Below are 15,459 nucleotides of genomic sequence, written 5' to 3'. Positions count from 1 at the left end.
GCTCCCAGTTCCCCCAGTGCCCCCCCCACTGCTCCCACTTCCTCCAGTGCCCCCCCCAGTGCCCCCAGTTTCCCAGTGCCCCCCCCACTGCTCCCAGTTCCCCCAGTGCCCGCCCCAGTTCCCCCACTGCTCCCAGTTTCCCCAGTGCCCCCAGTGCCCCCCCCAGTTCCCCCAGTTCCCCCACTGCTCCCAGTTCCCCCAGTGCCCCCCCCAGTTCCCCCAGTTCCTCCAGTGCCCCCCCCAGTTCCCCCAGTGCTCCCAGTTCCCCCAGTGCCCCCCCACTGCTCCCAGTTACCCCAGTGCCCCCCCCACTGCTCCCACTTCCTCCAGTGCCCCCCCCAGTGCCCCCAGTTTCCTAGTGCCCCCCCCCACTGCTCCCAGTTCCCCCAGTGCTCCCAGTTCCCCCAGTGCCTCCCCCAGTGCCCCCCCCAGTTCCCCCAGTGCCCGCCCCAGTTCCCCCACTGCTCCCAGTTCCCCCAGTGCCCCCCCCACTGCTCCCAGTTTCCCCAGTTCCCCCAGTGCCCGCCCCAGTTCCCCCACTGCTCCCAGTTCCCCCAGTGCCCCCAGTCTCCCCGCCGGGGGGAGGGGCGGCGCTGGGCCCCGCGCCGCGCTCTGGGCCCCCCCCCGCTGCCCCGGGGCTCCGTTCGGGACCGGGGGGCTCGGGCGGGGGCGCGGGGGCCGTCCCGGTACCGGGGGCCGTCCCGGTGCGGCGGGGCGGGGCGGGACAGCGGGAGACAAAGGGGAAAACTTCGCGGAGCGCGAGAGCGCGGCCGGGACACCGGGAGCGGCCGTCGGGAGCGGCCGGGACACCGGGAGCGGCCGGGAGCCGCCGTGCACCGGGAGCCTCCGTCGGGAGCGGCGGGGACACCGGGAGCGGCCGGGACACCGGGAGCGGCCAGGACACCCGGAGCCGCCGGGACACCGGGAGCGGCCGGGACGCCCCCGCCCACCCCCCCCGCCCCGGCATCGGCTCCCCCGACAGCGGGAGCGGGGCGGCCGGACCCCCCCGGTGCCGAGCCCCGGTGGTCCCTGAGCCCCCCCCGGGCCCCCCCGGAGCGCGGCGGGATGCGGCGGGGCTGAGCGAGCGGCTCCGCGTCCGCGGTGAGTGCGGGGCGGCACCGGGACGGGGGGCACCGGCACCGGCACCGGGGGGGACACCGGGGGGCACCGGCACCGGGACGGGGGGGACACCGGGGGGCACGGGGAGGACCGGGGGGCACCCGGGACCGGGGGGTACACAGGGGTGCACGGGGGGGGCTGGGACCAGGGGTGCACGGGGGGCACCGGGAGGCACCCGGGACCGGGTGGGACACCGGGGGGCACCGGCACCGGGACGGGGGGGACACCGGGGGTGCACGGGGGGGACCGGGGGGCACCGGGACCGGGGGGGACACCGGGGAGCACGGGGGGGGCCGGGAGGCACCAGGACCGGGGGGCACACCGGGGGACACCGGGGTGCACGGGTGGGACCGGGACCAGGGGTGCACGGGGGGGGGAGAGGGGGCACCGGGACCGGGGGGGACACAGAGGTGCACGGGGGGCACCGAGACCGGGAGGCACGGGGGGGACGACACCGGGACTGGGGGGCTCCGGGACCGGGGGGGACACCGGGGGGCACGGGGGGGGGGGCCAGGACCAGGGGTGCATGGGGGGACACCGGGAGGCACCAGCACCGGGGGGGACACTGGGGTGCACGGGGGGGACCGGGACCAGGGGTGCATGGGGGGACACCGGGGGGCACCGGGACTGGGGGGGACACCAGGGGGCTCCGGGACTGGGGGGGACACCGGGGGGCACGGGGGGGGGGGGGCCAGGACCAGGGGTGCATGGGGGGACACTGGGGGGCACCGGGACTGGGGGGGGACACCGGGGTGCATGGGGGGGACAGGAACCGGGAGGCGGGGGGGGGACGGACTGGGACCGGGGGGCTCCGCGACCGGGGGGGGACACGGGGGGGGACCGGGGGTCATGCAGGGCTGGGGGGCACCGGCAGGGAGCCGGGGGGGGCCGCGAGGGACAGGGTGGGCACACACAGGGGACGACGGGCAGGGAGGGGACACGGGGGCAATGGGGGTGGGGGGCACAGAACCTGGGGGGACCCCGGGGGGACAGCGTCTGGGGGGGCACGGGGGATGGTGGGACGAGGTGACGTGAGGTCCCGCAGGGGAGGGGTCCTGGGGGGGACGCAGGGTCCGGGGGGGCACGCAGCCGTGGAAGACGTGAAGGGACGGGGGAGTGAGGGACCGCGGGCTTAGGTGGTTGCAGGGGGCTGGGGACAGGAGGGGGACGGGGGGGACAGGGAGGTGCTGGAGGGGAGATACGGGGCTGGGGGTCACCCCGGGGGGGGCCCTGGGGCAGGGCTGGGGGGTCCTGGGGTGCGGGGGGGGAGGCCCGGGGCTGGGGAGGGGGACGTGGGGGTGCAGGGAGACACGGGGGGGGACACGGGGTTTGGGGTCCCAGGGGTGAAGCAGGGGGGACGGGAGGGATGTGGCTGGGGACGGGGGACAGGAGTGTCCTGGGGGGGCTACGGGGGGGGGGACGTGGCGCCTCGGAGAGAGGGGCTGTGGGGGACGGGTGGTCTCGTGGAGGGGGACAGGGGATCCTGGAAGGGATGGGGGGGGTGTCTGTAGGGGGACAGGGGGACATGGGGGGGGTTTCCGGAAGGGACGGCGAGGCCCGGGGACACCGGGGGTCCCGGGGCACGGGGTGGGCTGGGGGTGGCAGAGGGCCTGCAGCGGGGGGCAGCGGCCCCTCCCTGCCTCCGTCCCCTTCCCGTAAGGGCCCCAGCTGTCCCCGGGTGGGGCGAGCTGGCGGGGTCCCAACGCCCCCGCAGACCCCCCCCCGGTGCCACGACGTGGCTCTGGGCGGTCCCGGGGTGGGATGCGGCTGGCTTTGGGGCGGGGGGGGAGCGCAGGGACCCCGATGTGGCAGCCCCCCCGATGTGGCAGCCCCCCCGTGTCCCCCAGGGAGGTGACGCCGGGGTCCCCTCAGCCGCCGTGTCCCCGCAGGACGATGAAGCTGCCGCCCGCCTGCTGCCGGCTCCAGACGCTGGGGGCTGCCCTGGGGGTCTGCGTCACCATCGGCTTCGCGGTGCAGCTCCTGGGGGGGCCCTTCTGGCACAGGTGAGACCCCCCCCCTCAGCCCCCTGCACCACACGCTGCACCCCAAAATCCCCTGGGGATGTCCGCGGTCGGGCAGGACCGGGGTCCCCGACCCCTCAGCCGTTCGCCGGGTGGGTGGGGTGGGCGTCCCCACCACCTCGGGGGTCCCAAGCCCCTGTCCCCTTGGACGGCTGGGGCCAGGCAGGGCGGCTGGACCGCCCCCCCCGCCCAGCGGCACCCCCCGACCCCGCCGCGTGCCCTTAGGGTCCCCGAGGCGCCTGCCGGCCACTCGCCGGCGCCCTGCCAGCCCCGCGCCCACCTGGTCTTCCTGAAGACCCACAAGACGGGGGGCAGCAGCGTGGTCAACCTGCTGCACCGCTTCGGGGAGGCGCGGGGGCTGCGCTTCGCCCTGCCCCACCGCTACCAGTTTGGGTACCCCAACTCCTTCCGGGCCGAACGGGTCAAGGGGTACCGCCCGGGGGGTCCCCACTTCGACATCATCTGCCACCACATGCGCTTCAACGTCACCGAGGTACCGGGGGCACAGCGTGCTTTGTGGGGGGGGATGATGGGGGGAACGCGGGGCTGGGTTGGGGGATGTGGGATGGGGAGGCGTGGGGGGACAGGGCTGGGGGGGGGGTGGCTGGCGTTTGGGGAGGCGGAGGATGCCGCGGGGGGACGGAAGAGGTCTGGGGAGATTCGGCGAGAGAAACCGCATCTGGCGGAGCCGGGGGGACGCGCCGGGGGGGACGCGGGGCGTCTGGAGGAGTTGGGGGCCATGGCGTGAGGCAGGTGAGGTCTGGGGGCACCGGGATGCTTGGGGGGAGACGGAGGAGGCCGGGGGGAGATGTGGGGGCAGATGGGGGGGATGCGGCGGACACCTGAGGGAGCGGGGGGCCGGTGGCGGCGGGTGGCGGGGGGGACACATGGCGTGGCCGGTGGCCGCCCCGGTGGGGGTGCCGAGCCGGCGCCGCGGTTCCCGCCCAGGTGCAGAAGGTGATGCCCAACGACAGCTTCTACTTCTCCATCGTGCGAGACCCAGGAACGCTGGGTGAGTCGGCCTTCGCCTACTACCGGGCTGTGGCGCCGGCTTTTCGGCGAGCCCCCTCGCTAGCTGCTTTCCTGGAGGCCCCGGAGCGTTTTTACGAGGCCGGGGCGCGGGGCAACCACTACGCCCGCAACCTGCAGTGGTTCGACTTCGGGTTGCCGGCGACGGACGATGGGGACGGGGCGGCGGGTGGCGGCGGCGCTGGCGGGGCTGGAGCGTGCCTTCGGCCTGGTGCTGCTGGCCGAGCGCTTCGACGAGTCGCTGGTGCTGCTGCGTGAGGCCCTGTGCTGGCCCGAGGAGGCCGTCACCGTCTTCGCCCAAAACGGCCGCATGGCCGGCGACGGCCCCCGCGTCTCACCCGCCCAGGCCGCCCGCCTGCGGGCTTGGAACGGCCTCGACTGGGCTCTCTACGCCCACCTCAACCGCTCCTTCTGGCAAAAGGCCGAAGCTTTCGGGGCCACCCGCCTGCGGCAGGAGGTGGCCCGCTTGCGCCAGCGCCGCGCCGCCCTGGCCCGCCGCTGCCTGAGGGGCGGCGGACCCCTGCCCGCCCGTGCCATCCCCGACGGCCGCCTCCGCCCCTTCCAGCCCCCTGGCCGGGCGCAGATCCTGGGGTACGCCCTGCGGGCCGGGCTGCCCCCCGCCGAGCGGGAGCGCTGCGCTCGCCTCGCCACCCCCGAGCTGCAGTACAAGGACATCCTCGACCGGCGGCAGTTCGGGGGGGGGCAACGCCTCCGTCCCGCCCGGGGGGTAGCGGTCCCCCGATGGCGCCGTGCAGCCTGGGAACGGCGCCGGGCCTCGGTTTACCCAGGCCAGGCCGTGCCTCGGTTTACCCGGGCCAGGCGGCCGGCCCCCTCACCCTGACGGGGATCAGGGTCCCCCCGTGGAACCACTCTGTGCCTTGGTTTCCCTGCTGTGGGTAATGCTGCGTCCCCCTGTGTTGTCCCCCCCCCCCTCCCCGCAGTCGGCTAAGGATTCGGGTCCCCCCACGGTACAGCTCTGCGCCTCAGGTTACCGGGGCGGGTAACGGCCACCCCTAACCCCGACAGGGATTGGGCTCCTCCTACGGTACCACTTTGTGCCTCGGTTTACCAGGGCTGGGCAATGGGCCCGACCGGGCCTCAAGCTGCCGCCATGGTACGGCCCCGTGCCTCGGTTTACCGGGGCTGGGCAATGGGCCCGACCGGGCCTCAAGCTGCCGCCATGGTACGGCCCCGTGCCTCGGTTTACCGGCGCTGGGCAATGGGCCCGACCGGGCCTCAAGCTGCCGCCATGGTACGGCCCCGTGCCTCGGTTTACCGGGGCTGGGCAATGGGCCCGACCGGGCCTCAAGCTGCCGCCATGGTACGGCCCCGTGCCTCGGTTTACCGGGGCTGGGCAATGGGCCCGACCGGGCCTCAAGCTGCCGCCATGGTACGGCCCCGTGCCTCGGTTTACCGGGGCTGGGCAATGGGCCCGACCGGGCTTACTGGGGCCGGGCAATGGGCGCACTCTCAGCCCCGCCCGCGTGCGCAGGGAGCCCCAGCGCCCCCTGGGGGAGGGGGCTGGCGCAGGCCCCGCCTCCTCAAGGCTCGCTTTGTGGTCACTATGGCAATAAAGACTGGAATCAGGCCGCTGATTGGGTGCTTCGGCTGCCAGTCACTCGGCGGAGTCGTCCTGCCCCCGCGGAGGGAATGGACGTGACGCGGCAGGAGAGGAAGTCCCGCCCCCCCGCGGAGGGGGGGGGGCCTGCGAGTGCTCCCCGTGCGGGAGGCGGGGCATCGATGCGCTCGGCGCTCGGCTGCTCGACCGGGCCCGGGCGCTCGGAGCTCGGTGCTGTCACCTGCGCGCGGCCCGCCCAGCCGCGCCCGCTCGCTCCGGCAGCGCCGAGCGGAGCCGGACGCGGCCCCGGGAGCCCCCGTCCCGTCCCCGGCCCGTCCCGTCCCCCGGCCCCGGGAGCCCCCCGGCACCTCCCCCGGCCCCGGGAGCCCCCGGCCCGGCCCCGGCACCTCCCCCAGCACCTCCCCCGGCCCCGGGAGCCCCCGTCCCGGCCCCGTCCCGTCCCGTCCCGTCCCCCGGCCCCGGAGCCCCCCGGCCCGGCACCGGCACCGGCTCCGTCCCGTCCCGTCCCCGGCCCCGGGAGCCCCCCCGGCCCGCTCCCGGCACCTCCCCCGGCCCCGGGAGCCCCCGGCCCGCTCCCGGCACCTCCCCCGGCCCGGCTCCCGGATACCCTCCGGGCACGCCCGGTCAGACCCGGCATCCCCCCGCCCCGGGCCCCTCTCTCCGGGCTTTCCCCTGGCCCGGGACCCGCTGGTGCCCCGGCATCGCCCCCGGGACCCCGCCCCCCCCCCCCGGTGCGGCTAGGCTCCGGCACGCCCCCGCCGCAGCCCTTGCTCCTACGATCCCCGGTTCCCCCGGTCCTTAGCCGCCCCCCCGGCCCCGGGGCCGGTGCCCATGGAGTCGCAGTGCGATTACTTCATGTACTTCCCGGCGGTGCCGTTCGCGGCGCGGGAGCTGCTGTCGGGAGAACCGGGCCGGTACCGGGCGCTGCCCCGCCGCAACCACCTCTACCTGGGCGAGACCGTGCGGTTCCTCCTGGTGCTCCGCTGCCGCCCCGGCAGCGGCACCGGCACCGGGCCCGGCCGGGCCGCCCTGGGCCGAGCTGGCTGCCTCGTTGGCCGCCCTGGCCAGCGTCAGCCCCGGTGGCACCGAGGCCGGCGGGGACCGGGACGGGGATGCGGACACGGATGGCACCGGGGACGGTACCGGGAGCGGGGCCTCGCCGGAGCCCACCGTCTTCAGGGGACTTGCCGGGCCCTGCTGACGCACAGCCAGGGCCCCCCCCGGGCGCCCCGCCGCCGGGGTGGGTGACGGGGACCGGAGGGGGGACATGGGGGCAAGGAGGAGGCGGGGGGGGGGACACGGGGTCGAGGGAGGATTTGGGGGGGACAAGGGGACACAGGGGACATGGGGATGTGGGGGACGGAGGGGGATGTGGGGGACGGAGGGGGACGTGGGGGACAAGGGGATGTGGGGATATGGGGGACGGAGGGGGGACGTGGGGGACGAGGGGATGTGGGGATACGGGGGACGGAGGGGGACGTGGGGGGACAAGGGGATGTGGGGATACAGGGGGATGGAGGGGGATGTGGGGGACGAGGGGATGTGGGGATACGGGGGACGGAGGGGGACGTGGGGGACAAGGGGATGTGGGGATACGGGGGATGGAGGGGGATGTGGGGGACGAGGGGATGTGGGGATACGGGGGACGGAGGGGGACGTGGGGGACAAGGGGATGTGGGGATACGGGGGACGGAGGGGGACGTGGGGGACAAGGGGATGTGGGGACACGGGGGATGGAGGGGGGACGTGGGGGACACAGGGGATGTGGGGATATGGGGGATGGAGGGGGACGAGGGGATGTGGGGATACGGGGGACGGAGGGGGACGTGGGGGACGAGGGGATGAGGGGATACGGGGGGACGGAGGGGGACGTGGGGGACGAGGGGATGTGGGGATACGGGGGACGGAGGGGGGACGTGGGGGGACGAGGGGATGTGGGGACAAGTGGGGGACAAGGAGTGGGGGAGGACACGGGGGACGTGGAGGGGGATGGGGCTGAGGGCCACCGTGGCGCTGAGCCCCGCTGTGTCCCCAGATCCCGGTGGAGGACCCCATCGTGTCCACGGACGAGGTCATCTTTCCCCTGACCATCTCCCTCGACAAGCTGCCGCCTGGCACCGTCAAGGCCAAGGTGACTTCGGGGACCTCGAGGATGGGAGGGGACCTCAGAGGCAGCGTGGGGATTTTGGGGACAGCATGGGGACCTTGGGGGCAGGAGGGGAGCTTGGGGACAATGTGCAGTCATTGGGGACAGGATCATGGGGACAGTGGGACCATAGAGCTGGCACAGGGATCTAGCCCTGGTCCTGGTTCTGGGTCCATCGAAAGCAAAGTGGAATTTGGGGACAGGAGGGGCCCTTCCTTGGTCACAACGCAGGGACCTTGGGGACAGTGTAGTGACACGGGATGGGGAGCGGGATCCGGCCCTGCTTCCCCCTCTCCGGGTCCACGAAAGCCACTTGGGACAGGCGTGGGGGACAGAAGGAGCCGTGGGGACAGAGGGGGAGCTTGGGGCTGGACCCGGGCCAGCTGCGACCCGTGTCCCCACCGTCCCCAGATTGTGGTGACGGTGTGGAAAAGGGACACGGAGCCGCCCGAGCTGCAGGAGGGCGGCGGGTACCTGAGCCTGCTGCAGACGCGGGCGCCTGCACACATCTTCCGCCAGGAGCAGGGAGCCTTCAAGGCGCAGGGTAGGAGCGTCCCCGCGCCCCGCGTCCCCGCGTCCCCCGCGCCCCGCGTCCCCTGACCGCCTCCGTCCCCGCAGTGAGCACCCTGCTGACGGTGCTGCCTCCGCCCGTGGTGCGATGCCGCCAGCTCACCGTGTGCGGGAAGTACCTCACCGTGCTCAAAGGTGAGGGGGACGGGGCGGTGGCATGGAGATGGGGGTCCCCGGGGGTGGCTGGGGTGGGGACGGGGGTTCCAGGGGTGGGGACGGGGGTCCCAGGGGTGGCTGGGGGTGGGGATGGGGGTCCCCGGGGGTTCCAGGGGTGGGGATGGGGGTTCCACGGGTGGGGATGGGGGGTCCCCGGGGGCGGCTGGGGTGGGGACGGGGGTCTGGGGGGTGTCCGTGCCAGAATGGAGGATGCGGGGCAGGGGAGGACGTGATGTGGGCTGGTTGGGGCTGTGACGGGACTCCTGATGTCCCCGTCCCCCGGTGTCCCTGTCCCCTGATGTCCCCGTCCCCCGGTGTCCCCGTCCCCCAGTGCTCAACGGCTGGTCCCAGGAGGAGATCTCGCTGTGGGACGTGCAGATCCTGCCCAACTTCAACGCCAGTTACTTGCCCGTCATGCCCGACGGCTCCGTGCTGCTGGTCGATGACGTTCTGGTGAGCGCGGGGGGGACAGCTGGGGGTCCGTCCCTGGGGCTGGGGGGGGGGGATGGCCGCGCCGTTTCCCAGACCCCCCGGGGCCCCTCATTTTCCTCAGGACGGGGCTGCGCCGTGTCCCTGGCCCGCCCCCGGGGAAGCCCTGGGGGGACGCTGGCAGCCCCGGGCTGGCAGCGCGGGTCCCCGCATGTCGCTGAGCTGTCCCCACGCCCCGTCCCGCAGCCACCACTCGGGCGAGGTGCCCGTGGGTGCCTTCTGCCACGTGGCTGGCACCGGCTCGGCCTGTCCCTGCGCCCTCAGCGCCCTCGAGGAGCACAACTTCCTCTTCCAGCTCCAGGCGCCCGAGAGGACCCCCTGAGGACGCCAAGGAGGTGAGGGGACACCGGGGGGACCCTCGGGGCTGGGGGGGGACGCTGGGGGTGACCGCTCCGAGGCCGGGCACGAGGGGACACTGGGGGACATCCTGGGCAGGGAGCGTCCTAGTTGGCAGACGTCTGGGCCAGGATCAGGGCCAGGTCCCCGTTGGTGGCCTGGGGGATGCTGGCCTTGTCCGGGGGTCCTTGTCCTCCCTCGGCGCAGCGGAGACCGCCCTGGCTGGGACGGCGGGGGCCACCGTCCTCGCTGTGGGGGACAGTCCTTGCCAGGGAGCCGAGGGGGACGCGGGGATGTTGGGGACTGTCCCTGCTGGGAGCGGTGATGACGGGGACATCTCTGACTCGTTGTCCTCCCACCCAGGGCTTGGAGGTCCCGCTGGTGGCCGTGATCCAGTGGTCGACACCGAAACTGCCCTTCACCAGCAGCATCTACACGCATTACCGGTGAGAGCCGCCCCGAGGGTCCTCCATGTGCCCTGTCGGTCCTCCATGTGCCCTGTCCCTGAGCCGGGAGGGACCCCCAGGTCCTCCTGCCCCAAGGAGGGGGACGCAGAGATCCCCCTGCCCCTGCTTGCGCCACAAACTGACATCCTGGGGCTGCTGCGTGGCCATCTCCATGGCCCTGTCCCCGTATCCTCAGCGCTCCCGCAGGGCTGCCCTATGTTGCTAATCCCGCGTCCCCGTGGCTCCTGGGGGCCGTCCCCACTTCAGTCCCCCTCCCGCCACCCCCCAGGCTGCCGAGCATCCGCCTGGAGCGGCCGCGCTTCGTGATGACGGCTGCCTGCGAGTCCCCGGTGCGGGCCCGGCAACGCTTCACCGTCACCTACACCCTGCTCAACGACCTCCAGGATTTCCTGGCCGTGCGTCTCGTCTGGACGCCTGAGACCGCTACGGCCGGTGGGGACGGGGTCTGGCAGGGGACCGAGAGGGTGGGGAGGGGATCCGAGGGGCCGGGGGTGCCTCTGGGTGTAGCTAAGAGGGGACAGATGGGGTGAGGGAAGGGCGGAGATGCGGGGAGGCCAGGAGGGGACGGTGGTGGCCAGGAGGGGACGGTGGTGGCCAGGAGGGGACAGTCGTGGCCAGGAGGGGCTGGAGGTGGCCAGGAGGGGCTGGAGGTGGCCGGGCAGGGGCCAGCGGTCCTGTCCCCGCTGCACTCATGGTCCCCGCAGGGAAGAAGCTCTCCGGGGAGGAGCGCCGGGCCACGCAGGCGGCGCTGGATGCCATCGTGTGCCACACGCCGCTCAACAACCTGGGCTACTCACGCAAAGGCAGCGCCCTCACCATCCGCGTGGCCTTCCAGGCGCTGCGGGCCGGCCTCTTCGAGGTGAGGCCACCCGGCCGCCGGGGTCCCCCGGAGCCTGCCCTGGGGCCTGGCCCGGCGTCACCGCATCCCCTGTCTGTCCCCAGCTGTCCCAGCACATGAAGCTGAAGCTGCAGTTCACGGCCAGCGTGGCCAACCCGCCGCCCGAGGCCCGGCCCGTGTCGCGCAAGAGCAGCCCCAGCAGCCCGGCCGTGCGGGACCTGGTGGAGCGGCACCAGGCCGGGCTGGGCCGGTCCCAGTCCTTCTCCCACCAGCAGCCGTCCCGCAGCCACCTCATGAGGTACGGGGGGGACAGCGGGGACCTGGCAGGGGAATGGGACGGGGCAGGGTGCCTGGGGCTGCGTCGCAAGGGACACCTGGAACCGGAGGGGCCCGGCGGTGGGATCGGCGCAGGGTTGTGGGGGCACGCGGGAGGGTGACGTGGTGGGGGGGACAGGCAGGACGGGGCTGGGGCACCCCTGGGACAGGGAGGAGACGGGGGAGGACGCGGGGCTGGAGACAGCTTCAGGGGGAGAAGATGGGGGGGGGGACGGCCAGCCCCATGGAGAGGGGACGGCCAGCCCCACAGGGACACGGATGGGGAGGAGATGGCCAGCCCCACGGGGACACGGGGAGGGGACGGCCAGCCCCACGGGGACACAGGGGAGGATGGCCAGCCCCATGGGGACATGGATGGGGAGGGGACAGCCAGCCCCATGGGGACACGGATGGGGAGGGGACGGCCAGCCCCACGGGGACACACGGGAGGATGGCCAGCCCCATGGGGACACGGATGGGGAGGGGACGGCCAGCCCCACGGGGACACAGGGGAGGATGGCCAGCCCCCATGGGGACACGGATGGGGAGGGGACGGCCAGTCCCACAGGGGGATGGCCAGTCCCACGGGGACACGGATGGGGAGGGGACAGCCAGCCCCACGGGGACACGGGGAGGGGACGGCCAGCCCCATGGGGAGCCCGGGCAGCCCCCCTTACCTCCCCCCGCCCCAGGTCAGGCAGTGTGATGGAGCGGCGTGCCATCACCCCGCCGGTGGGCTCCCCTGTGGGGCGGCCCCTCTACCTGCCCCCCGAGAAGACGGTGCTGTCCCTGGACAAGATCGCCAAACGGGAGTGCAAGGTGCTGGTCGTGGAGCCCGTCAAGTGACGGGGACCTCGGGTACAATGGCTGCATCCTGCTGCGTCCTGGAGGTTTGCGCTGGAAGGGGACAAGCTTTGGGGGGGGTGGGGAACGGCAACATGGGGGGGCCTGCGCCCCCAGGGGATGAACCTGCTGCTTCTGGGACCGGACTGGAACGTGCCATGGGGGAACCAACGGGGACAGGGGGTCTGTCCCCAGCCTGGGGGGGGTGACAATGCTCCGGGGACGGGGGTGGCTCGGGGGAAGCTGGGGGGACGTCCTGCGGCTGGTCCCAGCGCTGTTTACACCCCTTCGGCTTCCTGTGTTGCCTTCCATTCGGCTGCTTTTGGGGAGGGAGGGATGGGGGGGAACAAGGGACCGGGACCTGTCCCTGGGGACGTGGGGGACACCGGGACCCGTCGCCGGGGCGCGGAGCCAAACGGGTCCCGCGCTGCCACCCCCCGCGCCAGGGACGGGGATGTCTCCGTGCCTCCCGATACGGGTGGCACCTCCGCTCCCCCGTTATTTATTTGTCTCCGTGCTGGCTGCTATCTTTGTGTGTGTGTCTGCATACGCGTGCCAATAAAGCGCTGGCCTGGACGCGGGGACAAGTCTGTCACTGGGAGAGGGCAGGGGATGCTGGGGCGACTCGGGATGTCGCTGGGGGGGGGAGCGGGGGCCCCCCAAGGGCACTGTGCCCCCCTCTCCTAGCCGAGGGCCCCGTCTCGCCCCGTGCTGGCCCGAGTGGAGCTGTATCCCCCCCAAAGAAGCCAGATGGAGGAACCGGGACATAATTTATTGCCTCGAGGGAGGGACAGCGTGCGCGGGGGGGGGGGTGACGCTGCATGAGGCGCGCAGGGGACCACCGGGGTGGCCTTGGGGACTGCGGGGATGTGGAGGACCAGTCCCCAAGGCCCTCGAGGTGACGGGGACACGAGTGGGTGTTGCTGCGGGGCCCTGGGGCCAGCAGGGACAGCGGAGCCGGTGTCCCCCCCCGCCTCCCTGAGGCCCTGGGGACAGGGGATGAGGGGGAGCGTCACCCCTCTTGACGACGGCGGAGACGCATTTTCAGACGGCAACGGGCTCCTGGACGTGGTTCTGCCGCTTCACCACGAAGAGCTTCTGCCCAGAGACGGTGACGAGGAGGGAGTGTTCTCCGAACACCACTGCGGGGACACGGTGAGCGCGGGGGACGCCCCAAGGACACCGGGGGCACTGCCGCCATGCGGGGACGCTGCCGTGGGGACAGCGCGGTGGTCGGGGGCCGCTCTGGGCGCTGCGGGGCCGCCGGCAGCGTGAGGGTGACGGCCGCCCTAGGGACAGCCGGGCCACCACGACTCGGGGGGGATAAGGTGGGGTCACCCCTAAAACCCTGGGGACGGCAGTGCCAGCATCGGGGAGAGCGCAGCGCTCACGCCCAGCTGCGGGGACTGCGTTGGGGCCACCAGCACCGCCCTGGGGGACAGTTTGGGGGACGCTGTCTCGGCCCTGGGGGCGGCGCGGGGGTCAGGGCCACCCCACACTCACCCGAGAGGCGCTTGAAGGGCGGGTCGTGGCCGCGCTGAAGCCGCAGCCCGCAAGCCGTGGCCACCAGCTCCGAGAGGATGGCGGCTGTCTGCTCATCGTTCTCCAGGTCGCCTGACGACTGGGGGGGGGCAGCGTGGGGGGGCAGCATCGGTGAGATCCGGGCGTCTGAGCCGCCCCCTCCCCGTGCCCAGATAATGGGGTGCCCGTCCCCGAGCTCCCACCTGGTATCCGGCTGCCCCTTCCCACCCCGGGCCCGGTGTCGTCCCCCCCCCCGCCCCAGCATCCCGGTGCCTCCTGGTACCTCGCGTCCCTCCCGCGCCCCTGGGTGCCCCCCACCGCCCCCAGGTGCCCCCCACCGCCCCGGCAGCCCACCCGTGCCGCCGCCCTCACCGCCAGCACGGCCCCGTCGCTGATGACCAGGTAGCCCAGCTGGGCCGGGATGCGCTCCAGCCCCTGGGTCAGCGCCGTGGTCTGGGGGCAGCGGGGGGGGCCCCGTCAGCCCGCACCGCGCAGGGCCCCCTGCTTCTCCGTGCCCCGGCCCCATGCCACCGCACCCCCAGCCCCACGCCCCCACTTTTCTGCACCCCGGCCCCGTGCCCCCGCTTCTCCGCACCCACAGCCCCACGCCCCCCGCTTCTCTGCACTCCCGGCCCCGCACCCCCAGCCCCGTGCCCCTGCTTCTCTGCACCCCCCGGCCCCTGGCCCCGCTTCTCCGCACCCCCTGGCCCCACGCCCCCGCACCCCCAGCCCCACACCCCCCACTTTTCTGCACCCCCGGCCCCGCACCCCCGCTTCTCCGCACCCCCGGCCCCGCACCCCCCGCTTCTCCACGCCCCCGGCCCCCCAGCCCCCACGCCCCCGCTTCTCCGCACCCCCGGCCTCCCACCCAGGCCCCCACGCCCCCGCCCCGCACCTCCGGCCCGCACCCCCGCTTCTCCGCACCCCCGGCCCTGCTCCCCCGCAGCCCCCCACGCCCCCGCCCCGCACCCCGGCCCCGCACCCCGCGGTGCCCCAAGGCGCCCGGTCCCCGCCAGCCCCCCCCCCCCCCCCCCCCCCCCCCGCTCCCGGTTTCTCCCGACGCTCACCATGGCGCCGCTCCGGTCACCTGACCGCCTCGCCCCGCCCCCTGCGCCCGCCCCGCCGTCCCATTGGCGCAGCCTTCTGCCTGTCACCGGCCCGCCCCGCCTCTCGCGGCTCTGTGCCAATGGGAGCCGGCTGGGAAAGCACGTGGGTGAGGGAGGGCGTGGCCGGAGCGCTTCTATTTGCATACAGGGTCCCCGCCCATCCGCAGACCATGCCCTCCTCGGGAACCCCGCCGCTCCTATTGGTCCCGCCGCGGCGGGGCGGGGCCCGCGGCCTGGGGGAGGGCGGAGCGTCAGCATCGGGGGGGCGGTGGCGCCACCGGGGGGAGCCGGGGGCTGCACCCCCCCCGGGGGAGTCGGGGGCTCGGAGGGATGCGCTGAGCCCCATCCTCTGTGCCCCCCCCCCGCCCCGTGACCCCCTGCCCCTGTGCCCCCCCCGACCCCCGTGCCCTGACCCTGTGCCCCCCACCCTGACCCTGTGCCCCGACCCTGTACCCCCACCCTGACCCTGTGCCCTGACCCTGTGCCCCCGCCCCTGACCCCGTATCCCCCACCCTGACCCTGTGCCCCCCCCACCCCTGTGCCCCCCACCCTGACCCCGTGCCCTGACCCTGTGCCCCCCCTGCCCCTGTGCCCTCCATCCTGACCCCGTGCCGCAACCCTGTGCCCCCCACCCTTCCCCTGTGCCCCCCACCCTGACCCCGTGCCCTGACCCTGTGCCCCCCACCGTGACCCCGTGCCCCGACCCTGTGCCCCCCACCCTGACCCCGTGCCCTGACCCTGTGCCCCCCCCTGCCCCTGTGCCCTCCATCCTGACCCCGTGCCCTGACCCTGTGCCCCCCATCCTGACCCCGTGCCCCGACCCTGTGCCCCCCACCCTGCCCCTGTGCCCCCCACCCTGACCCCGTGCCCCGACCCTGTGCCCCCCACCCTGCCCCTGTGCTCCCCACCCTGACCCCGTGCCCT

The 15,459-nt window shown here is 74.5% G+C and overlaps 3 protein-coding genes across 3 annotated transcripts; 2 read left to right on the top strand and 1 right to left on the bottom strand.

Annotated features, from left to right (window-relative positions):
* The first annotated feature begins 3,012 nt into the window (after positions 1-3,012).
* Positions 3,013-5,173, top strand: GAL3ST4 (galactose-3-O-sulfotransferase 4). The gene is given in 5 exon segments (XM_075727526.1): positions 3,013-3,122; positions 3,366-3,633; positions 4,089-4,352; positions 4,354-4,896; positions 5,111-5,173. Coding segments are annotated over 5 exon segments (1,248 nt in total).
* A 1,406-nt stretch (positions 5,174-6,579) lies between these two features.
* TRAPPC14 (trafficking protein particle complex subunit 14) lies at positions 6,580-11,911 on the top strand. Its single transcript, XM_075727524.1, is given in 15 exon segments — positions 6,580-6,771; positions 6,773-6,928; positions 6,931-6,963; positions 6,965-6,988; positions 7,784-7,879; positions 8,306-8,438; positions 8,513-8,599; positions 8,952-9,069; positions 9,293-9,422; positions 9,424-9,444; positions 9,809-9,891; positions 10,181-10,344; positions 10,617-10,771; positions 10,855-11,048; positions 11,758-11,911. Coding segments are annotated over 15 exon segments (1,740 nt in total).
* A 985-nt stretch (positions 11,912-12,896) lies between these two features.
* LAMTOR4 (late endosomal/lysosomal adaptor, MAPK and MTOR activator 4) lies at positions 12,897-14,516 on the bottom strand. Its single transcript, XM_075727525.1, has 4 exons — positions 14,497-14,516; positions 13,802-13,882; positions 13,412-13,529; positions 12,897-13,050 (listed from the first exon to the last, which is right to left on the bottom strand). Exons 1-4 carry the CDS (start codon positions 14,497-14,499, stop codon positions 12,953-12,955), a joined length of 300 nt encoding a protein of 99 aa, XP_075583640.1. The 5' UTR covers positions 14,500-14,516; the 3' UTR covers positions 12,897-12,952.
* Between the last annotated feature and the right edge of the window lie 943 nt (positions 14,517-15,459).

The sequence above is a fragment of the Pelecanus crispus genome, unplaced genomic scaffold, assembly GCF_030463565.1.
Source record: "Pelecanus crispus isolate bPelCri1 unplaced genomic scaffold, bPelCri1.pri SCAFFOLD_97, whole genome shotgun sequence".
NCBI lineage: Eukaryota > Metazoa > Chordata > Aves > Pelecaniformes > Pelecanidae > Pelecanus > Pelecanus crispus.
This window is presented reverse-complemented; position numbering and strand designations above follow the sequence as displayed.

Coding starts and splice junctions, on each gene's coding strand:
- LAMTOR4 (XM_075727525.1), bottom strand. Junction 13,530..13,801: donor GCGACGGGGCCGTGCTGGCG/GTGAGGGCGGCG, acceptor GCCCCCCCCCAG/TCGTCAGGCGACCTGGAGAA. Junction 13,051..13,411: donor GCCCTTCAAGCGCCTCTCGG/GTGAGTGTGGGG, acceptor GTGTCCCCGCAG/TGGTGTTCGGAGAACACTCC.